The sequence below is a fragment of the Myodes glareolus genome, chromosome 21 (genome assembly GCF_982192425.1).
Source record: "Myodes glareolus chromosome 21, mMyoGla1.1, whole genome shotgun sequence".
NCBI lineage: Eukaryota > Metazoa > Chordata > Mammalia > Rodentia > Cricetidae > Myodes > Myodes glareolus.
Window position 1 is genome coordinate 18,227,662 of NC_142046.1, and position 23,865 is coordinate 18,251,526.

General features: G+C 52.5%; 1 protein-coding gene across 2 annotated transcripts in view; it reads left to right on the top strand.

The window, feature by feature from the left end:
- Window positions 1–489: 489 nt before the first annotated feature.
- Vav2 (vav guanine nucleotide exchange factor 2) overlaps window positions 490–23,865 on the top strand; it is a 173,676-nt gene continuing 150,300 nt past the window's right edge. The window contains exon 1 of one of the 2 annotated variants that reach the window (XM_087899823.1): window positions 490–805. In XM_087899823.1, coding sequence (XP_087755949.1) covers window positions 602–805 — 204 coding nt within the window. In that variant the 5' untranslated portion in view covers window positions 490–601. The remainder of the gene's footprint in view (window positions 806–23,865) is intronic. The other variant, XM_087899824.1, reaches the window with a different exon arrangement.

A 23,865-nucleotide genomic window follows, 5' to 3' on the forward strand; every position in this document is an offset into this window, starting at 1 on the left:
GCCAGCTCCGCCCCCGGACCCGCCCGGCCGTGGCCGCGCCCCCTGCATCTCCAGCGCTCGGGAGCCGCTGAGCCTCAGAGTCCCAGCGCCCCGCGAGGATCGCTGAGCCCGCGGGCCGGGCGAACAAAGCGACGGCGGCGCCGGCAGCCCAGGCGCCGGACGCACGGAGCGAGCGACCCGCTGCGCCTTTGTCTCGGGCGGGGCAGGAGCGGTGGCCGGTGCGGGGCACCCGGAGCACAGAATGCGGCGCCCGGAGGGGCGGATCGTGGAGCGCTGCTGCAGCAGGAGGCGTGGAGCCCGGACCGGAGCCCAAGCGGACTTGTGTGTGTGAAGGGGGTACCCGGCGCACTGCCCCGCGAGCGCCTGGTGGCCGCACGTGGGCGGGAGCTACTGCCCGCTAGTAGCCCGAGGAGGGGGAGGAAGAGGAGGGCCGCGCGGCCGCGCAGCGGGGACCCGGGGCGGCCTGCGCTAAGCCCCGCCCCGGCCGCCTAGCCCCGCGCGGGCGGGCGGGATGCCCCGCGGTCACCGCACTTTAGCCAGAGCGCCCTGAGAGAGCTGGTCCAGCGGCCGCGGCGGCGAGCGCACGGGCGCCGCGGGCGCCATGGAGCAGTGGCGGCAATGCGGCCGCTGGCTCATCGACTGCAAGGTCCTGCCGCCCAACCATCGTGTCGTGTGGCCCTCGGCGGTGGTCTTCGACCTGGCGCAGGCGCTGCGCGACGGCGTCCTGCTGTGCCAGCTGCTGCACAACCTCTCCCCCGGCTCCATCGATCTGAAGGACATCAATTTCCGGCCGCAGATGTCCCAGGTGAGGGTCCGGGCGTGTGAGCTGCGGGGCAAGCTGACTGGAGCGCCGAGGTGGCGGTCGCGAGAGGCCCTGGCGCCCTGGTCCGAGCGACTGGTTCAAGGGCCAGTGCAGAGGGGGGCTCGTCCCAGTCTCCGCTTCCCGCTCTAGCGAGTGGCGAAGGCGCGAAGTTGGCCAAAGTCCCCCAAGCCTTGGGCACGCCACTACAGCCACGGGGACCGTTAGTGTGCGCCGGCTCCTCAGTCTGCTCTGCCTCGTGGAGGACGACTCCAGTCTCGGCGTGGCGCCCAGCACTGCAGTCTTGCTCTCAGGCCCGGGTCCCCGAATGTCCCTTCGAACCCGGTGCGTGCCACGCTGGGGCCGCGTCCTCGGGCTGCGCGCCTAGCGGCCGGAGCCGAGGGAGGATGAGCTGGAGCGGTGGCTGCGCTGGCCCAGGGCGCGGCGAAGGGGCCGGGCCGGGCGGGGTGCGCGGGCCGAAGAGAGAGGGAGGGCCGGGCGCCGCCCCCTCTCCGGCCTGCGCCTCCTCCGGGACCCCAGCTCGGAGCGAACTGCCTCGGGGCCTTCCTGGAGTGCCTTTGGGAGGGAGTCCCCTTCGTCTCCTCACCGCCCCCCACTTCGGCCTGCGCTCTAGTGTGGCCTTTGTGGAGGCCGGGACACGCGTGTGGCCGCAGGGCAGGGCAGGGCAGGGCAGGAACACGTCCACTCCGCTGACTGGAGCTGCTTTTCTTGGCTCCTTGAAGGGAACTTGGCCCAGAGTTAAGGAGATTCGAGGCATGTGGCCTGCCTTCCGGGGGTCCCGGATCCCCCGCCCGATCGCTCTTTAAAGGGATCCTGGCAGGCGGAGGGAAGAGCAAGGCAGCTCTGGTTCAGCCAGAGCTGTCCAGGTGCGACCCGCCCACTTCGCAACTCCAAGTGGACGCCGGGTATTTTCTACCCTGACTTCGGGAACCGCGGTGTCTGGGGGCGGGGTGGGAGTCTGTGAGAGTCACTGATCCCAATACTCTGGCGGGTTCCACCCCTCCCCCCTAAAGCCTCTGCCCTTTGGCTGTGCCTGCCTTTCCAAAGAGATGGGGCCAGCTATTTCCCGTTTGACAAAGGAGAGCCCCAGAAGAGAGAGGGGGTGGTTCTTCTACTATTAGTAATACCCCAGCAGCCCAGAGAGCCAGGGAGGGTTGCGGCTAGAGTCCCGAAAGGTCTGCGTGACAGTGTGCCCAAGTGGCACCCTCCAAGGGTGAGAGGTCTTTAAGAGATCTCGATGTGTGAGTCGTTCTTCCACCCTCCACGTTGGGACGGGGAGGTTGCGGAGTTCTTAACCTCTTTCATGACTCGAGAAAGGAAAGGGAGGGGGCAACTCCTGCACACGGCTGGATCTTGACTCCCCTCTCGCCGTGGGCTGACCCTGAACTGCTGGAGGCTAAGGCTGGCTCGCTTCTGACAGGTTCTGCCACCGGCCTGGAGGCTTGAGCCTGACCGAGGGTGGGGGTGGGGTTAAGAGAGTGAGGCTGATTGGCAGGGAGGTTGGGAGGGGCTCTGCCTGTCTGGGGGAGTGGCTGGTTCCTGTGATTTGGACTGGATGGTCTGAAGGGTACTGGCTGGGGCAGGCCTCAGGGTACAGCCCCTGTGTTGGAAATTTCTAGTCGCCATCAATTGTTGGGCTTTACTGACACCAGCTCAGAGGGTTGGTCTTCTCTTCTCGCTTGTCATTTTGTGTAGGCTGGTCCGTCCCACGGTCTCCACATTGCAGGTGCTCTCTGAACCTTCACGGTATTGGGCCAAGTTTAGCTTCATGGCCCTGTGTGTATATTCATAAGGAAAGAAACAACAGTCATTGCCAGGGCTGGCTGTGCAGGGGCTGGGGCGAGACTTCTCTCTGGGCGCTTGCTCTTTGCTACAGGGAAGCTCACATTTCTGATATGCGGGAAGAAGATGTTATCTTGGTTTGTGGTTGCTGGAGCACAGAAGGAATCACAGCTGCCCTTTCCTGGTCTAGACACACTCTGTAGAGTGGTGTACCACCTCTGATCTGTAGATAATAGTTAAAGCTCAGAGAGGTCCACAGATGTGCCCGGGTCACCCGGATGGTACGTGACATAATTAACCAGCTTGTGTATGCATATCTTCCTAAAGAAAGGGCGATTTCAAGACTTCCCTCAGCTGACCTGCAGCCTCGCTGACTTCTCTGGGCTTTCTCTGGGACCTGTGGGCTTTCTGGGGTGATAGTAGGAGCGTGCCTGGCTTCCCTGGACATCGGGATCCTTTATGGGGGAGTCGGCTGGGCCATTTGGCAAGGCCTGAGAGTGCATTTCCTTTCTCTCTGCTTGTCATGTGCCAGAACATGTCCAGATCATTGGTCTCTGATGTCCCCCATTCCTTGAAGGCCACATGGCTTCCTGGTAAATCTTCAAGACTCAGAGTTCCCATCTCACTTTGAGTTTATCTCAGCTGGACTGGTGGATCTAGGGGAGCATAATGGCTTTATTTATTTATTTAGAGACAGGATCTGACCGTAACATGGACTGGTAGATTAGACTGACCTGGAACTCCCAGATACCTGCTTGCCTCTACCTCCCAAATGCTGAGATGAAAGGAATATACCACCACGCAGGCCTGGCAATAGGCATTTGTTAAGCATCTTTTGTGTACCAGTGGTCATGGGGAGACACTGACTGCCTGTTTGTTGTGTCCTCTTGGGTGAACAGGATGTACTTTGTTTTACTCCAATGCCTGGAGGCCACTTTGGGCTTCATTAAGCTAATTAGATATGGTCACTAGTTATTGATCCTAAGAAGGGACCTAGTGGAGTTCAAGTGGCTACAGTGTGAGTTCCCGAGGGTGCCTGTGTCATCTGTGACAATCCGCATGTTTACTCTGGGGAGGCCTTTTAAAGAGGGGCCTCTTTCACCTACCTCTGACATGTTCGTAGCACTCTGTTGGCCTTCTCCCTTTAGGGCATTGATGGTCTGTCTGCTGCAGGGACCCAGCATAGATCTCTGAATACCTTGGCTTACCTCCAAAGGACCTCCATGTCCTCCGTGCTCCCCCTTTCCCCTGACCCTCCCACCTGGTGCTGTTTGTCTCTTCCTTGTGTTTTTCCTTTAGTGCCCACCACAAGTTTACTTATTGACCTCCTTCCAGCCGGTTCTGGTTCTTTGTGTTTGTTTGTTTGTTTGTTTGTTTGAGACAGGGTTTCTCTGTGTAGCCACGGCTGTCCTGGAATTTGCTCTGTAGATCAGGTTGACCTCGAACTCAGAGATTTGCTTGCCTCTGCCTCCCAAGTGGGATTAAAAACATATGCCACCACTGCCCAGCTCTGGTCTGGTTCTTTACCTCAGCTGGTTTAGGGGCCTCTTCCTCTTCCAGGAATCTTCCTTGACTGCTCTTTCCTGTCCTGAGCCTTGTTCTGGGCTAACCCTGCTCAGGTATATGTCTCTACTGTTCTACTTTCTACACTCTGTCTTCCCACAAAAACCCCTTGCCGCCTGCTCACCGGGACTCAGGTCCTGGGGATTTAGATCATGAAGGGTGTTGCCACCGAGTGTGGTCTTGGGTCCTCAAGATTGTAAGCCTCTCCAGGCAGGGCTGCATCCTTGCTGACTCCCTTCAGCCTGGCCTCACGTGCAGAGTGACGTTCTTCCCTTTTACTTTTGTTCGAGGAATAATTCCTTTGCCTGGCTCCATGTCACAGGGGTGGAAGGAGCAGGAGGGGAGCAGGCTGGCCAGTGTTCCCATGAAGTCTCAGCGAGCCAGGACAGCCAGTGGGTATGGATGTAATGTTTTCTGATTGAGAAAGAAGCTGTTGGACGGGTAACCAGTTCTTTGAGTGTATGTGTGGAGATTCTGTTGGAGAGGGTGAGATTCAATACATGGGGGTTTGGAGAAGAAGAGAAAGGAAAGCTGATTCTGAAGGAAGCCAGGCAGATTTAAAAAGATTCATTCATGGTTGTATGTGTGTGTGTGTGTGTGTGTGCGCGCGCGCAAGAGTACAGATGTCCTGGAGGTCAAAAGAGAGTATTGAGTCCCTTGGAGCTGGAGTTACATACAGCCAATTATGAGCTGCCTGATGTGGGTGCTGGGAACCAAACTCGGGTCCTTTGGAAAAACAGCAAATGCTGCTTAACCAGTGAGCCATCTTTCCAGCCCGGCACTTTTCCATTCTGAGAATGACTCTGACTCTTGGCCATTGCGTAGTTCAGACCACTTTTCTTGTGGACGTCTGAGAGTACTCCATGCCCCTAACGTCCAGTGCATTCCAACAAGTGTGCACACTCTGTCACCACAGCCCAGCTGTCTGTATCAGAGGTAGTGGCTACAGGCAAGCCACCCAGGTGTCCCTGTTAAGTGTCCTTTCCGGTAGAGGTGACCTGGGATCTTCAGCTGCCCTAAGCCTCTTCCAGACCTTCTTTCATTGGTCTCTAGGCCAGGATGCAGGCTCCCTGGTTTGCCTGATGCCTCAGGATTAGACTCAGGCTGTGCACCTGCTACTTTTTCCCTTGGATGACAGCAGGTGGCCCAAGGCTCAGCCTTGCCTGTTGACTGGGCATGTTGGGGTTTAACTACTTGATTATTGGGGAACCTAGGTTTTAAGGAGGTGCTTTGAGATAAGGTAAATATTGATTTCGCCTCTCCCTCCCCCTCTCCTCTCTCTCTCTCCCTTTCTCCTCTCCCCACTTCTTTCTCTCTTCCCACCCGGCATGGGTTATGTTTCCTGTTTTATTCTAATCTGCTACAACCATTATTTACCTCGGTGCTCACATTGTCTGAGGCGACAGCGGGAACTGGTCCAGGTTGGCGTCTGTATATCTCTGGCACACTCCCAGTCATTCTGGGAGCATCGCTGACTGGCTGGCACAGGATGTTCTAGGCTCATCTGTGTGTTCCTTTGTCCTAGCTCAGAAGTTGGCCTCTGCTTCAAGGGATGTAGTTCCTTGGTAGGTGAGGGGCCTACAGAGACCAAGATAAGGAAGGCTGTGCGTAGGACTCCTGGGTCTTCTTAAAGTTTACCTGGGTAGATGCATGTGAAAGCATACATGTATATGTGTGTCCGTGCGTGTCTGTGTATGCACGCATTCTGTGCGTATTTGTGTTCTATGTATGTTAATGCTGCCAATGCTGAGCTCCGTCTAGGTTTACACAGGACTGGAGAGATGGTTCTGTGGTTAAGAACTCCTGTTGGGGATCCTCCTCTTGGGGAGGATCTGAGTGGGAATTTCAGCATCTGTGTGGGATGACTCACAAGGGCTTATTCCAGCTCCTGGGGATCCAACACCCTTTACTGGCCTCTGCAGGTGGCTGGATACATAAAAACGCACACACTGCACACACATACACACACACATAATCTCTCTCTCTCTCTCTCTCTCTCTCTCTCTCTCACACACACACACACACACACACACACGTGATAAAAAAGGTCTTTAGATTTATACATCCTTGGTGGTCATAGCAAAAAGTAACAAATGTGTAACTGTAGTGGGGGGCTGCGGGCAGGCCTGCTTTTCGCCTCACCCGGCTCCCGCATGGCTAGCTTAGTCCCGGAAATAACAACACACAAATTGTATTCATTTAAGCACTGCCTGGCCCATTATCTCTAGAGAGTTAGTTACTGACTAACTCTCACATCTTGATTAACCCATTTTTAATAATCTGTATAGCACCACAAGGTGTGGCTTACCGGGAAAGATTCAGCATGTCTGACCTGGTGGCTGGCTCCATGGCATCTGCCTCACAGCCCTCTTCCCAGCATTCTGTTCTGTTTACTCCGCCTACCTAATTTTCTGTCCTATCAAAGGGCCAAGGCAGTCTCTTTATTGACCAATGAAAATAGCACAATAGACAGATAACCCTCCTCCATCATGTAACAGTAATTTAATTTTTTCCCCAACTCTGCTCTTTTGTTTTGGAGACAGAGTCTCAGTGTATGGTCCTGGCTGTCCTGGAACTCATGATGTAGACCAGACTGGCCTCAAACTCATAGAGATTCACTGCCTCTGTCTCCTGAGTGCTGGATTTAAAGGTGTGTGCCACTACTCCTGGGACAAAGTTTATTATTATTATGTGTGTATATGACGTGCATGTGGGTAGGCATACCACTGTGTGTGTACGGAGACAACTTTGTGGAGGTGGTTTTCTCCTTCTACAGTTACCTGCTGCTGAGGGATAGAGCTCAGGTCACCAGGCTTGCGCAACAAGCACCTTTACCCCCGAGCCATCTTGCCTACTCTGTAACACTAATTTTAAGGATATATTTTACTTAGGTTATGCAGTTTGAGCAGAACATCCCTGAGAGGGTGAAAGTCAGATCTTTTTAGGGGTTGAGATGTGTACGTATAGAACGCAGCTTTGTGCCGGGAAGGTGAGGTGTGTGGAGTGTTTGAAGGACTCCTTGGGGGCACAGGTAGTGGGAACAAAGTGTGAGAATGTGATTCTGGGTGCTGGTGTGTCTCATGGCACTGTTTGTGATGCTCAGGGCGGCTGCAGTGTCTGGGACTTGCTGAGAACATAAGTGCAGGACTTCAGGCAGCATTGCCCCTGGGCCTAGGTCTGATATCTGCACGACAGACCATGCGAGCATCAAGCAGCGTCTGCTGAAGGGCAGACACACTCAGCACTGGTGTGAACTGTTTGTGTGCTGTATGTCAATTAAAAGAAATAACCTGGCTTGCTTGCTAGCCAGGGTGCTGGTGAGAGGCAGTTGAGGGCCAGGTTTTAGGCCTTTATGAAGAACCGCCTGTCCCTGCTTTGGTTCCTGGGGACATAAGCTCAGTGAGCTGGGAATGGGGGGCTGTCAGGCTGTGCCCTTACTTGTGGGGGACCTGACAAGGAAAGTGTTCCCTCCAACCCTAGTTCTCAGTTGTGTTCTTTCTTGCTTTGGGGGTTAGGTAATCCAAGATGTCCCTGTCCTGAAGGAAGCCCTTATCCTTTCAGAAGCCATGGAGTCTCTGTGCAGTTGGCAATGTGATCTCTCTTTTGAAAAATTGTTCAGTTTATTTTCTTACTTATGTGTGTGTTTGTGTGTCTATGTGTGTGTGTATGTCCAGGTGCCTATGGAGGCCAGAGAGGGTGTCTGATCTTCTAGAGCGGGCGTTACAGCTGGCCTGTGTGAGAGCAGGTACTCTTGACCACAGAGCTATTTCCCAGCCTTCCTGATGCCTCTTTTGAAGACACTCATGGGAGAACCTTTGTCACCTGGCCTGTTCCTTTTGTCTCTGTGTCCAGGAGATGTATGTGGGTCCAGGGGCACAAACTCAGAGCAGAGACAGTGCATAGTGACCGGCTGGGTGGGGCTGGTAGCTGGTGGCTCATGTGGCAGGACCTGTGTTAGGCAGATGCAGGTCCCCATCTCCCCAGTTAGGTCCTCCCTTACCTGGCTTCCCTCCCCACATTCCTTGAAAACATTTTTTTTCTCCCACATCCTAGCCATTCATCTTTCTCCTGGAGCAGGGTAATCAGTGTTTTCGGTCAACTTAAATTGGAATATTTTAGACCTCATGGGCCAGGTAGCCTCTGTTGTAACCCCCAACCCCCCAACTCTGCCCTTGTAGCAGGAAGCTGTAGCTGTACCTGTTCTTTGGACTGAGAGTGAGGCTGTGAGTTTGTGGTCCGGTACAATATGTTTATGGAGATAGAATTTTGAATTTTTTTTTTTTGTTGTTGTTGTTTTGTTTTTCGAGACAAGGTTTCTCTGTAGCTTTGGAGGTTGTCCTGGAACTAGCTCTTGTAGACCAGGCTGTCCTCAAACTCACAGAGATCCGCCTGCCTCTGCTTCCCGAGTGCTGGGATTAAAGGCGTGCGCCACCACCGCCCGGCCAGAATTTTGGATTTTATAAGGTGTTCATTTCAGCCCTTAAAATATAATCTTTCTTAGGAGCTGAGAATGTAGCTTGGTGGCATTTGTGAGGCCCCGGGTTCCATCCCTAGCACCACGGTTCTCTCTCTCTCTCTCTCTCTCTCTCTCTCTCTCTCTCTCTCTCTCTTCTTTCTCCCCCCTACCTTCCTTAGCTTGTAGGATGTATGGTGGCACAGGCCTGACATACCAGTTACTTGAAATGCTGAGGTGGGGGCTCACAACTTTAAGGCTGTCTGGCAACTTATGGAGACTCTGTCTTAAAGAGTATAGGGGCTAAGAATACAGGTTAGTGATAGAGGACTTGCTTAAAATACACAGAGCCCTAGGGTCATTCGCTGGGGGGAGATATCAACTGTAAGACCAAGGGTTGGGACTTGTAAGACCAGCATCCCCGAGGCAGTTAGTGACACAGTCCTTTAATCCCAGCACTTGGGAGGCAGAGGCAGGAGGATACAGGATAGTCAGGGATACACAGAGAAACTCTGTCTCAAAAAACCAAAATATTTAAAAAAAATTAGCATCTGTACATGGGGAACTGAGAGTCCCAGGGCCTGATGACCTCTGCTTCAGGTCATTCCCTTCTGCCCTGGTTGGTTTTTCTCTCAACTTGACACAAGCTAGGGTCAAGTGAGGAAGTGCCTCCACCAGATGGCCTGCAGGGAAGCCTGTAGGGCGTTTTTCTCTTGATTAATGATTGACATTGGATGGTCCAGGTCAGCCCTCTGTGGGCAGTGCCATCCCTGGGTGGTGGCCCCGGGGTGTTTAAAAAAGCAGACTGGGCAAACCAAGGAGATCGACTTAGTAAACTTTGCTTCAGTTCCTACCTTCAGGTTCCGGCCTTGACTTCCGCTGAAGATGGACTATAACCTGTAAGCCAAATAAACCCAGGTTGTTTTTGGTCATGGTGTTTTGTTTATCTTAGCAGTAGAAACCTAAGATACACCTTCCCAGCAGTTCCCTGAGTCCAGCTGGTCCTTCAACCCTTTTGCACTTCCCTATCCTGAGGCTCACCTGGTGTCAGGTGTCTCTCTGGCACCTGGTGCTTGAACTAAGCCTCTGGCAGCCTCCTGTGGCTCCCCACTTCCTGGTCAGGTACTGGATAGTCCCTCCCCAGCCTTACTCTTTCTTTTTGTCCTGCTTTCATATCTCCTCGGGCCAGGTCAGAGGACTGGGAGGCGGGGTGGGGGGATGGGGGGTGAGGTGGGGGGGCTGGAGAGGGGGCCCTTCACCCCACACCCGTTCCTCTCTGTCCCGCTCTTTGCTGCTGGTCTACATACTTCATTTTGTGCCAAAAGCCCTTGACAAGCTTGTCTAACAGGAAGTGCTGGACAAGAGCGAAATGCTGACCTGTTTTTTCTTTTCTTGTTTCCGTGATGACCTCGGTCCTCGAGGTCAGTTAGTGCCCTCAGTAAAGTGTCCTCGATGTGGAAGCCAGTCTGGTGACGGTCCTTTGAACTCAGTTTCCTTACCTGAAGTAGGATGCCAGGCAGCAGGCTTAGCTGCCTCAGGATGCCGCATACCCTGCCCTCCCTTTATTGCTGCTTACTCCTGTGATACCCAGATCTGTGCGGCATTGGACAGCCACCTTCCTTTCCTGTCTCCTTCCCTCCCCACCAGTGCCCCGCTGCAGGCCACTGGGCCCTGCGCAGATGGGGGCACTGTCAGTTACTATCCCACTGGCCTGAGGAGGAGGCTCCTCTGGTCTTGTGTTCCGGGGTGAAGTCTGAGATGACTGGAAGGGCCTTCTGCTCTGTCTCGGTGGCTTCTTGGGCAGGGTGTTTCAGACTGGACAGGCAGGAGATGGACACGCATCATTTCTGCTGTTAGTATGTATCAGAGCTGCCCCAGCCCTCAGCACAGAGTGGCTGGGTTGCGGCTAACCAGGGGGATGGGAGAGGGCCTCCTGGAAGAGATGGGCGCTTGAAAACTTACGCCTTCTGTAGCTAACCCTGAGAAAGGGGCTATCCAGAGAGGGGGCTGTGTGTAGACAGAAGCTTGGAGGCTCCTCCACCCTGTGCCTCAGCCTGGATCATGGGGTTCTGTTTGAATCTAGATCCCAGAGGTCGTCAAGACACGGGTGGGTGGGATGCTGGTGACCGGTGAGGCCCCTGGTTAAATCCATCCTCACTGCCTGACAGGTGTGTTACCCTGGCTGCAGGCTATAAGCTGAGCCTTGGAGAGACGGGCAGTTTGGAACATCACAGGACTGGCGGCCTGTCTCAGGGCCAGTTGGAGATTGGGTGTAGGGGAGACCAACCAGGGCAGGACCCCTGTAGCCTGGGGAAGTAGCATTTGAGGCTAGGCTATTTTGCCTTGGCCAGCATGGGGGCTGTAGACTGGTGAGTGAGCGCTGTCAGCTCTGTCCTGCGAACATATTTTTTAAAAAAAAAACAAAAAACCCATTTATTTGTGTGTGCCTGGTGCCTGTGGAGGCCAGCAGAGGATGTTGGATCCCTCGGAACTGGGATTAAGGGCAGTTGTGGACTTCCATGTGGCTGCTGGGAACTGGACCCAGGCCTTCTGAAGGGCAGTCAGTACTCTTAACTGCTGAGCCTTTTTCTCTAGCCCTCCAGGGCGCATTTATTTCTTGACCTTCCAGACACTGAGCTGGTTGGCTCTGGTCTTGTTAATGGATGAGGGAAGAAGAAGTGAGGGGTTAGCTGAGGTCCTACAGCTGTGTGGGAACCCATACTTCTCACCAGTCAGGTCAGGCAGGAGGCCTCCGAACTCCTGTCTGGACTCTGCTGGCAAGCCTGCAAGACCTTTGGCAGCTTCCTCAGGCTGTTGGGAGGGTGGGATGCCAGAAGGTCAGTGACTGAATCCAAAGATGGCCTTGGGGCCTAGCAGCTTCTATCCTGGCTACAAGGCTTTCTGGCCTATCCTTTACCTGTTTCCAGGTGGTGGGGAGGGGACTCACCTGGTCACTTCCTCAACCCTATTTGCAAAACATCTACCATTGGGCATTGGGCCGCAGAGAAGATACCTCTGTACGTGGACCTGATGAATAGAGAAGAAAGCTGGCAGGAAGCTGGGGCTGGACCCTGCTATCCATATGGCCTTCAGGCTGGCCTCCTGGTCAGATGATGGTGGCCCCCTTGCCTTCTTGTGTTTCTTGGGAAGTTCGTGTATCCAAATGTTTCAGCTTAGCCGCACCAGCAAACAAGCAGGAATTTAAAGCAGGAATTTAAAGGCGCAGCTGGGGCCTGCTGGGGAGTGTAGGCTCAGGGCAACATCTTCACTGCCTTCACCGGGCTCCTGTCTGCCAGGAGTAGCCGTGACTCTTGCCTTTGTGTTTCTGCACGGAAGTCTCCTGTGCACTCCTCCCGCCTGTCAACATCCTCTGTGGAGTGTGGCCTTGCCACATCCGCTCCTTTCCCCAGGGCTGGAATCCTAGACCCCACCCACTCACACAGAGCTGACCTTCTGCAGACCACGGGGGACCCACTGGCTCCATTCTGGTCCTGACCTCAGGCAGGGCGGGGTGTGGTTGTAGGCTTGTCTCTAGGTGGATACTAGCGGAGCCCTGGACCCTCTTAGCCCAAGTCTGACTCCTGCCATACCACTTCTTGCAGATAATATGTCTTCTTGACTGTTGATTCTGAGCCTTGCTTCCTCATTCTCCAAGAGGGCTTTTTAAGAGACACTGAATAGAGTTTGGCTGAAGACTGATTGAAGGTAGCAGAGGGAAGTCACAGCTATGAGGACCGTACCTGATCTGGGAGGGAAAGGCTTTTTAGATTGGGTACCCCTACATCCCTTGCAGAGCTAGAGCTGAGATTCCTCCTACTCAGCTGCTAGCAGACCCAACAGAGCTGAGTCAACTCAGGGCCCCTTGCTTGTCCCTAGTCATCCCTTGCCAACCCCCTATCCCCAGCAAGGCTGAGCTCACACTCCGCCTGTGATTCCCCCTTCCCTGAGCACCCAGGGGCCCCCTGACTGCATAGTATCCTGTAGTTGTCACTGCCTTGGCTTCTGGATCCAAAAGATAAACAAGAATAGCAAACTCTGCAATGGCAAGGAGGCGACAGGTCAGGTCCACGCCGAGGCTTGCACTTGACCCGGGGCCAGACCTGACTGAGATTTCCTGAAGCCTGCTAGCCGCGGATTCACAAGGACAGATCCGGCTACAAACCAGCGTTCTGTGTTGTGTGTTTGCCACTCTTTATAGAGTTTGTATAAGGATTAAAAGAATTTTTATAGGCCTGCTCCTGCTCTGGAGCCTGGCTCCTTTTCTGCACCTTTGGTTGTAGGGGCAGTGCTGTCATGGGGTCCCCTGTTCCTCCACTCGCTAAGCCCTGGCTTTTCCAGGACCACAGCGCTCGCCCCCACTCCCTGCTCCCCTTGGCCATCTGCTTAGGGTGTGGTGAGCTGCTTGCTCACCTTCTTTCATTAGCTGACCTCTCAAAACGTTGCTGTCGCCACCTTGGAGGGCATGAATTACCCATCAAGCCCTCTGGTGGCTGCATTGGGAGGGTTCTGAGGTAGGAACTGGAATTGATCTCCCAGGATCAGAAGCCTGTACTCCTCAGGTACCCCAGCTGCCTTTCTGTTCCCTGTGCCTCCCCAGCCCTCCCTCCGCTGGTCTTCCTTTTAAATGCCTCCGCTGGTCTCCCTTTTAAATGCAGTGGAGCTCTTTTGATTCTCATAGTTGTCTTACCCTGGAGCACACAGCCAGGCACAGGTGGTGTGGCCTTTGGAGTGTGACTTAGGACTTCCATTTTTTGGCTGTATGGTGTTGAGTCACCTCTTGGGTCTCACTGCTATGAGACGCTTCATCTTAGCTGCCCCCTCTTGCTTCCAGAGCCTTATTCCTGCTGGCACTGGTCTCCTAGAGGTCTGAGGCTCCCATTGTTTCTTTTTTTGTTTGTTTGTTTTTATTTTTTATTGATATTTATTGAGCTCTACATTTTTCTCTGCTCCCCTCCCTGCCTCTCCCCTCCCACCTTCAATCCTCCCCCAAGGTCCCCATGCTCCCAGTTTACTCAGGAGATCTTATCTTTTTATACTTTCTACTTCCCATGTAGATTAGATCTATGTAAGTCTCTCTTAGTGTCCTCATTGTTGTCTAAGTTCTCTGGGATTGTGGTTTGTAGGCTGGCTTTCTTTGCTTTATGTTTAAAAACCACCTATGAGTGAGTACATGTGATAATTGTCTTTCTGTATCTGGGTTACCTCACTCAAAATTCAAGCTGTCATTATTTTTTTTTCTGCTGTGTAGTACTCCATTGTGTAAATGTACCACATTTTTTTTTTTTTTATCCATTCTTCGATCGAGGGGCATTTAGGTTGTTTCCAGGTTCTGGCTATGACAAACAAAGCTGCTGTGAACATAGTTGAGCACATGTCCTTGTGGCACGATTGAGCATCCTTTGGATATATACCTAAAAGTGGTATTATTGAGTCTTGAGGAAGGTTGTTTTCTAATTTTCTGAGAAATCGCCACACTGACATCCAAAGGGATTGTACCAACTTGCATTCCCACCAGCAATGCAGAAGTGTTCCCTTTTCCCCACAACCTCTCCAGCATAAACTGTCATTGGTGTTTTTGATCTTGGCCATTCTTATAGGTGTAAGATGGAATCTCAGAGTTGTTTTGACTTGCATTTCTCTGATGACTAAGGATGTTGAACATTTCCTTATGTGTCTTTCAGCCATTTTAGATTCCTCTGTTGAGAGTTCTCTGTTTAGGTCTGTACTCCATTTTTTTTTTTATTGAATTATGTGATATTTTGGTATCCAATTTCTTGAGTTCTTTGTGTATTTTGGAGATCAGACCTCTGTTTGATGTGGGGTTAGTGAAGATCTTTTCCCATTCTGTAGGCTGTCATTTTGTCTTGTTGACTGTGTCCTTTGCTTTACAGAAGCTTTTCAGTTTCAGGAGGTCCCATTTATTAATTGTTTCTCCCAGTGTCTGTGCTGCTGGGGTTCTATTTAGGAAGTGGTTCCCTGTGCCAATGCGTTCAAATGTACTTCTCACTTTCTCTTCTATGAGGTTCTATGAGGTGGCTGGCTTTATGTTGAGGTCTTTGATCCATTTGGACTTGAGTTTTGTGCATGGTGATAGATATGGGTCTATTTTCATTTTTCTACGTGTTGATGTCCAGTTATGCCAGCACCACTTGTTAAATATGCTGTCTTTTTTTCCGTTTGATATTTTTTGCTTCTTTATCAAATGTTTCTTCTTCTTCCCCCCCCCCCCCCGGTCTTGTTTTCTACCCTCAGTGGGATGCAGAGGCTTGTGGTTATATAAGATCATGGGTCCCATGTCTCTCAACTGTTTAAGAGGGTAATCTACCCAAGACCATTGGATCATATTCCCTGGTGTGAAGGCAACTGGACAGGTATAGTCTAGCCACATAACATGTCCCCCTCACTGAGAGGTGTGTGTGTGTATGGAAGGCTCTGGTTCCTTATGCCCATTCATCCCTGTCCTGAGACCTGCCTTTCCTTTCCCCACCTTCCTCCCACTCCTTGTCCTTCTTCCCATCCAGTTCTTAATGTATTCATTTGACAGCTGGGAGGGGAGGAGCCACAGCTGCTTTGGTGAAAGAAAACACCCCTTTTTGGATCTGGGCTGTTGGTACCTCTTGGTAATATATTGCTCTACACAGGCTGACCCAGGGCACCCGTCTCCACCTTGAAATGTCCCTTCCCTTTGCTTGTTTGCACCCCAGAGCACACAGGAAGCCTGTCTGAGGCAGGGCGGTTGTAGAGACTAGCAGACTGCTGTGCTCCCAGGCCTCAGTTCCCCCACTGCTTCGGTGGCAGGGTGGCTCCCCTGACCCCCAGCTCCTGTGTGCGCACCTTTCCACACTCTTCCCTCTGTTGCTTTATTTGAGGCGGCCTTTTACTACAGCTGTCTGGCTGAGGATGACCTTGAACTCCTGATTCTTCCACCTCTGCCTGCCAAGCGCTGGGATAACAGGCCTGTGCTATGACGTCTGGCTCTTCTTGCCTTTCTCAAGCCTTCCACAAGCCTTCCACAAGCCTTCCACAAGCCTTCCTCGAGGTCTGAGCCCCTTCTCCCCCTGAGTCTGCATTCCTGCTGAACAGGTTGGGTGGGTGCCCCTGGGCAGCTGTCTGGGAATTCCGTAGGATTCCCCTCTCAATCTCCAGAAGCCAGGAGATAGCTTCCTCTCAATGCTGGTCTCTATCATCCATCCTCAGCTTGCACCTGCTACAGGCGCCCTCCCCCAGCTGTCTCTCTTCCCCCAGGAAGAGAGCGAGAGGCCCCTCTTCCCAAGTCCTTCCTTCGAGGAGCCGGGGCCAGACTCCACATCAGCGATGAAGAAGGGTATCCCAGTGGGTGCAACTCTGGGGCCCTGTGCTTCTGGCTGTGAAAAGGGATCATCTTGTCTCCCACAGGCCTCCTAGGGGAAGTAGGAAGAAGACTTGAATGGCGTGTGAAGTAGCTTGCCTTTCCCCAGAGCTGCTGTCTGGTGTGTGTGTAATTACTCTTGTGGTGAGCCGCCCTGCCCTGCCAATGACTCTTCAGCTCTGAGCTGGAGCTCCGTGCTCTGGTTGACAAGTCTCCTCTTCAGCTGCTCCTGGAGGTGGGGCATGTTCCTGTGGGAGTGAGGCAGCCGCTGCTCCAGCTGCAGCTGTCTGCCCCCCAACCCATGCCTCCCCACTCCTTCCCCGGGGCAAGCTCTGACAGTGACTGCTTTTAATAATGACGTGGCTCTTTGGGTGAATCTCAGTTTTTCCGAGATTAGTTTATGACGTAATGTCCTTGTCCCCCACCCTGGAGCCCAGACCTGCCTTGGCCTTTTTGGGAATGTGAACATTTGAGACTTTCGGTGCAGATTTGGATGGTGGGGTACGCGTGCTTCTGGTCTGTTTGTTTAGCAGGTGCTGAGAATGCATTGTAAGAAGAGGGTGGGGAGTGATAAACCTTGGCTGTGAGCTCCTCACCTCTGTTGTATGTTACGTGTGTGTGTGTGTGTGTGCGCGCACACACACACACACACACACACACACACACACACGGGCGCGTGCATTAAGGCTTGGCTGCTTTGTGCTGTGTACTTCCCAGGAGTGAGGTTCCTGGGATGAGGGTAGGTGGGGCTGAGTCATGGAGGACTCTGGGTTCTGGAGGTCAGTGTGATCTGCCGCTCCCAGACCCAGTGCCTATCTCTGCCTCATTAGACTGGGAAGTGTAATTTATGCCCCCCCCCGGTTGTTTTGGGGGGTTGTGTCTGCTCAGGGCCCTGCGAACCTCATTTTGCTCACTGTCTGTCCTATTGACGCTAGCGGATGAGGAGTTGGCCTTTCTGTTGGGGGATGCTGACTACTTCCCTGTTGAAAGCTAGGTTGCCCAGGTGGCAGACAGCCGTGGAGGAGGCCTGCTGATTGGGATTCTGAGAATAGCTGGGGACCATGGCTCAGCCCATTTCTTCGCCCAGCTGAATGGTTCTTCTTTTCCACTTCTCTCCACCTGGTACTTGGCTCTGCATGGTACCTGGTCCTCATGAATGAATTGTGATTATCCCAGGTAACATGAAAAATGGTCATCCTTGGCAGGAGGCCAGCTGTCACAGCCACACCTTGCTGTCCCCAGCAGAGAGGCTCTGGCCCTCAGTCTTCCTTGGCTTTGTCTTCTGGTTCTTGGAGTGTCAGCTGGCCCCTGGGCCTCTTCCTCATAGGTGGGCAGCTAGGTAGACTATCCAGCCAGGGTTGTGCCTCACGATGGAGGACACAGCCCAGGTGCTTGCCTCTGTAGAGTCCGTGGACCCAGGGAGATGCTTGCCGTACTTCCTGTCCAGGACAGTTCTGGGGATTTCCAAGATGGTTCTAATTAGTCACTGAGGGGTCCTAAGGTGGACCCAGCTCAGCCCAAGGTGTTTCCTGCCTCTTTGGGATACAGTTTGAAAAGCTTCGGAAACTGAGGCCGAGCTCTGAGAACCTGTTTGAGTTCACGTCAGAATGCGGCACTGAAAATTGGCTCCATACACACACTTACAGGCTTAGTGCCCGCTCTGGGAGGGAGGCTCCCCTGCTTCCTAAGATGAGGGATTTGTATCCTTCGTTGCCATCCATAATTCATGTGTTGGAGCCCTCTCTCTCTTGTTCCCTCCCTCTCTCAACTCATGTGTATAATAAAACTTCCCCCCCCCTCAAAAAAAAGGAAGATAGAATGTCTACACATCACTCCCTCCCTTTTCATGCAAATAAACCTTGGGAGAAATTGGCCTGTCATCTCCTTGGGTGTATTTTGTGGTAATTTAGCTGCTAAACGAAACATCTGTTAGCCAGCAAGGCCCAGGGAGAGCGGGGCTCTAGGTTGCACCAATGAGCAGGGGAGTCATTTGTGTTTACTGTTCCTGGGGAGCGGCCTGCGGGCATTGGGGTTGGGGTGGGACTGACACCCAGAGGCCAGGGTGCAGGGGTGGGGGTGGGGAAGCTAAACCATTTGCACTCAGCCCCTTGGGTCCCTGAGGACAAGGGCCCACTTCCTTTCTGAGGCTGAGTCAGAACTTGTGTTGGGCTATGTATGGTTGGGACTCTGGGAAGAAGCTGCCCCTGTCTCTGCAGCTTCATGTAAGTCTAAGGGACCCTTACACTCAGGCGGAGTTTCCTCCCATCGTGGCCCGAAGTACGAGGACCCTGAGCTCAGACTTGGCTCCACTGTGGACCTGGACTTGTATGTTTGTGCCCAAGGTTCCTACCTACCCCAGTGTCTATAGAAGGGGGACTGCTGTGAAACTAGGTAAGGCCCTTGTGGGTCACAGCCCGTGGCTCCCAGTAAGCACTCTGATTGGTTGCTTCCCATCCCCAGCTCTGGAAACTGCCTTGTTATATAATGTTTTGTCCAGGGAAGGGGTTGACAGACAGTAAGTGCCTTGGTATAATTGGGGCATGATACCCGTCTCTATTGGGCACAGGTGGACCCTTAATGTCAATTTGAGGTGAGTGAGAACTCGTTTTCCATTTGAGGGTTCTGTAGGTTCTGGGGACAGACTGAGGAAACGCAGGCATGACTTCTCAAGTGGATATTGGGGAGGAGGCTCAGGGCTGTAGGGGCTGTGGTTGCTGAGGCCAGGAGTGCAGACCACCCTGTATTTAGGGGAGAGGATAAGAACTCTAAGCTCCTGCCTCGAAGGATTCATGGCAGTGAGTCGGTGGTCATGTGGGTGCCTTCATCCTTGGGAGGGTCATGAGAAGGTAAGAATGTGTTCAGATTTGGTTCTAGAAAGTTCTGCTGGAGGTTGGCAGGTAGGTATGAGACAGCGTTGGGTCTCTGATGGATGAGCAGTAGGTGTAAACTGGGGAAGGAGAGGAACAGGCTATGAGGGAGTTTGTAAGAGGTGGCGGACTTGGAATCATACATGGAATTGTACATGGATGAAGAAGAGGTCCCTGGTGTGGGGCCTGGGCAATGCCATGAATGCTAAGCTGGGTTCTGTCCTTGGGGTCAAGTTTTGTGGCTGGTTGAGGGGACAGGGAAGGCCATGGTCTCCAGGGGCTGTTTTGAGCTTTTGGAGGTTGTGTATGTTTGTATTTGTGTGTGTGTGTGCACGCACGCGGGCGTGTGCATGCGCTCATGTGTGCTTTTCTATATGCAGAGACCATTGGTGTCTTCTTCAGTCGGTCGTGTTCCACCTTATTTCACTTAACCGGTGGAGCCACAGAGACAGACAAATAACCACCTTGTTTTTTGTTACAGGCTGCCTTGGCCTAGTGAGGTAGCTTATTGGATGCAGGTGTCTATAGACTTGAATTCTATTCCTGGGACCCATACATGGTGCAAGGAGAGAATCAACTCCTATAAGCTGTCATCTGACTTCCATCCACGAACCATAATGCACATGTATGAGTGTACATAACACTCAATAAATGCAAAAACAAAATTGGGGGGGAAAAAGAGAAAAGAAATGTGGCCTCTTACCTCACCTGGGATCCTCCTATCTCTGATTCCCTACTTTAATTTATGTAAAATCAATCAACCAACCTATCCATTTATCATCTATCTATCTATCTATCTATCTATCTATCTATCTATCTATCTATCTATCTATCTTTTCTCTCTCTTTTCTTGAGACGGTCTTACTATTTAGCTCTGGCTGGCTTGGAACTTATGTAGACAGGAATAGCCCTAAATTCACAGAGATGCGCCTGCCTCTGCCTCTTCAGTGCTGGGATTAAAGTAATGAGCTACCCACCCTGGGCCATTGGAAATTATTTTGATGTGTCAATGTGTGTGGGTCCATGTGCATGTGTATGCCTGGGTGTGCTTGTGGAGGCCAGAGGAGGCCATTAGGTGTCCAGTTCCATCACGCTCTGCCTACTGCTTTGAGAGGGGCTCTCGATGAACCTGGAGCTAGGCTGGTAACCAGCAAATCCTACTGATTCTCTCATTCCCATTCCCTCCCGTGCTGGGGGTTCAAGACCACATCTTACTTTAATGGTGCTGGAGAATGAACTCAGGTCTTCATGCTTGTGCAGCAAGCACTTTACCCACTGAGCCAACCCCTCCCTACTTTTCAATGTTGGTGTTGGGGATCAAACTCAGTTCCTCATGCTTTTATGGCAAGCATTTCAGTGACTGAGCTGTTTCCCATTTCTTTATTGACCTTTATGTATATGTGTGTGTGTGTGTGTGTGTGCATGTGTGTGTGTGTTTGGATTTTCAGAATGCATTTGTGTACATGCATGGCTTTGCTTTTATCTTTCTTCCCTTGGTAGGGCCATGTTTACTGGACTCAAAAGCTAGAGGTGTAGCTGGGCATAGTGGCACATGCCTTTAATGCCACCCAGTACCGGAGAGGCAGAGGCAGGCAGTTCTCTTGAGTTCCAGGACAGCTTGGTCTACAGAGCAAGTTCCAGGAAAGCCAAGGCTACACAGAGAAACCCTGTCTCGAAAAACAAACAGAAACTAAAACCAAACCAACCAAACAAAAATTGGTGGCATGATGCTAGCTCAACTGGTGTGTGTGTGTGTGAGAGTGTATGTGTGCGTGCGTGTGCGTGTGTGTGTGTGTGCGCGCGTGCGAGCACGCGCATGTGTGCACATTTAGGCTCAGGCACCACTTGCAGAGCCAAGGAGCTGGCTGTCAGTGATGGGACTCATCTCTGGATTCTTGCATCTGTTTGAACTAACAGTTTTGCATCCAGGTTGTAGTTCATTCAGGTCAGAGCAGGTGTGAACCGCCACTGCCTGTAGGTGCAAGCTGCCGCTTCCTGTAGGCATGAAATGGACCTTGGGCTCCAGTTCCCAGGCAAAGGGCTCCTCCCCAGCATGTTGGTTCATTGATAGTGACAAGGTGGCCTTTGCAGAGCTCAGCCAAGCAGACGGAAAACTCAGAATAGCTTGTCTGTTGTTTTTAAAGTGAGTGTTGATTATGAACGGAGTGGTTTTTCTTAAAAAGGACATTGCCTTAAATTGATTTTTGGGGCCTCTTTTATTGCTATTGATCCAGCAAAGCTTCAGTCAGGAAACAAGCTCACAGTGGCTCTGCTGAGACTCACTCGATAGCCTCATTGATGTCACAGGGAGAAGCATTTGCTAAGACTGGGGTGACCATACCTGATCATGAGACCAGAACTGACCACATGGGCTGAGCCTGGGCCCCTGTCCTGCTGCGGTGGACCTGGAGCCAGCCTGGACTGAAGGATAGCATATGTGTTGTTATCTAACACCGAGTGTCAGGAATAAAGACTAAAGGGGGCCCAGCCATCTCCTTCCGTATCTGGAGCCCAGGCTGTGTAGTAGAGAAGTCTCTGGTTAGAGGTGATAGGTGCCTGTCCTGTGTGCCTCCAGTCTCCAGGTGGTGTGGATGCTACCTTCTCCAGGACCTTGGTGATCCCAGGGATATGGGGCAATGTGATCCAGGGGCTTATCTTCTAGGCCCTCTACCAACAGGGGCCATGAGTGTCTATTACGTGCCCTTAGTGAGCCTGAGCCTGGGACAGGGCTGCGATGGCTGTGTCCGCCCGAGTATCCCTTGCCTTCCTGGTCACCAATTCTCCCTCCCTCCACCCCGCTACTTGTAGCCTGGGTCACTTAGGTTGCTGATTGCTGAGATTCAGGCTCCCCGATTAACATCAGTGATTCTCTCTCTCTTCTCTTCCTCCTTTTTATTATTATTATCTCCCCCACTTTGGTTTTTTGAGACAGGGCTTCTTTTGTGTAGCCTTAACGGTCCTGGGACTAGCTCCATAGACCAGGCTGGCCTTGAACTCATGAGATCCGCCTGTCTTTGCCTCCAAAGTGCTGGGCTTAAAGGCATGTGCCACCACTGCCAGGTAACTCTCTCTTCTTTTTTTGTAGAGCCTCTTGTTGCTGGGTCTCAGAGAGGAGTCACCCTACCCTGACTTCTTCCATCCTTTGTTTCCCACCAGATCTGAGTGGAGTTCCCAGACATGTAGGGTGTACTGTCATCATTTATGACCCCCAGTCTTGCCCCTCACCTTGCCCACCTTCTTTGTACTCTATGAAATGTCTTGGCTCCATGACAGCTGCTGACTGCTTGTTAGTCCCATATTGTCGCTATTGCTAGAGGTAATCAGAGCAAAATATGAGTGACCAGTAAAGCAGTCCATGATAGCATTTGTTTAGGATGGTAAGAGACTGTTGAATGAGGGAGCGAAGAGGTGGAGGAGCGGTGGGAAACAGAAGGATTACATTTGGTAACATTGAGTAAAATGAAAAGGAAAGTTGAAACAAACAAAACACTCAACTGGGATCTCTTGAAAGCCATCTGAATGAGTAGAATGGGTTGAGCTGATGGTGATGGGTTTTCGTCTCAGTTGCTTATCTAGGGAGCAGAGCTAGCATTCGGAGGTCAGAGCCTTCATGCTCCAGATTTGCAGCGGCTTGCTGTGGTGTGTAGCGGGAGAGAGTCAATGTGGAGCCCCAGGGTAATGTGGAGCTCCCAGCCTGCTTACTCTTGCTCTGTCTGCCCTTGTGGAGGACTGAGGCCTTTGCAGTCAGGGGTGTTTATGAGCGCCGAGGGGGTGACTGTGGTGAGCTGTTGACCCTTGCCTTTATCCTTGAAATGTTTTCTGGTTTTCCAGACAGGGTTTCTCTGTGAAGCTTTGGAGCCTGTCCTGGAATTCGCTCTTTAGATCAGGCTGGCCTCAATTCATGGGAATCCACTTGCCTCTGCCTCCCAAGTGCTGGGATTAAAGGCACGCACCACCATTGCCCTGTGGGATGTGATTAATGAGAGTTCATTCATGGGCTCGGTGATGGCTGAGGGGCACTGATGCCTGTTAAGGAGAGGGTGTTCCCAGAGGTGGGTTGGGAGAGACAATGCTAATCTTGGTGTGGATCTTCACGGGAGTGGGAATTGACGTGTTCTTTGGGCAGGTGGGGTTCGCAGGATGGGGACAGGTACCTGGTACCTCTGAGGACAGCAGTACTGTAGGGGACAGCTCACACTGGGCCAAGTCTGGATAGTGCCTAGTACATCTGCAAAAACTGGTCCTGGTTTGAGGGTACCTTTGAGGTTCCAAGATTTAAGATGTGAATGTCGATTTTTTTTTTCTAGTCTGTCTTGTCTCCCTGACACAGTGTTCTCTTTCCTTCGTCTGGACATGATGTGTTGTCAGAGCTGCTCAAGAACATGGGTAGCAGGGGGATGCAAGAGAGGAACAGCTTGGGATCCCTGGGCGGGATCGGGGGAGGAGAGGGCAGGATTTGGGCAGAAGCAGAAGTGAAGCAGGAATATGGATAGAGCCTGGGTGGTCTCGCTGGGGTGCTGGGTCTGGATCCATGCCCCCACAGCTGCTGCCTGGTATGGCAGGAGTTTGAGTGTCCCTTCCTGGTGACAGCAGTGGCAGGCTCCCCCTGTGCTCTTGATTAGGACCTCTGCCCTCTCAGAGAATGATCTGCTGCTTGCTGCTGTTGGGTTTCCGTTCTCCTGCTACCCCAGTTGCCCTGGGGATGGGGGCTGTGAGCATGCTCCGCTTCTCAGCACCTCTGAGTCGCTCTGCTGCTCTCTCACTTCCCTTGGTTGCTCCATCCCCGGCCCCCAAAATAACACCTGGGATGGGGCAGGGTGGGGTGGGGTTGCCATTCTCTCTGAAGGCAGATCAAGAGATTTTTTTTTTTCATGCATGCCACAAAGTGGGACATGATGCAAATCTGATGGCCAAGTCAGTGAAGGGTGAGTGGACTGGGGAAAGTGGTGAGGAGCTGGGCCTGGTGTCCTGTGGGCTTAGCTAGAGGGTCGATGAGGGGCATAGTACAGGGTCCTCAGAGCTGTGCATGGTG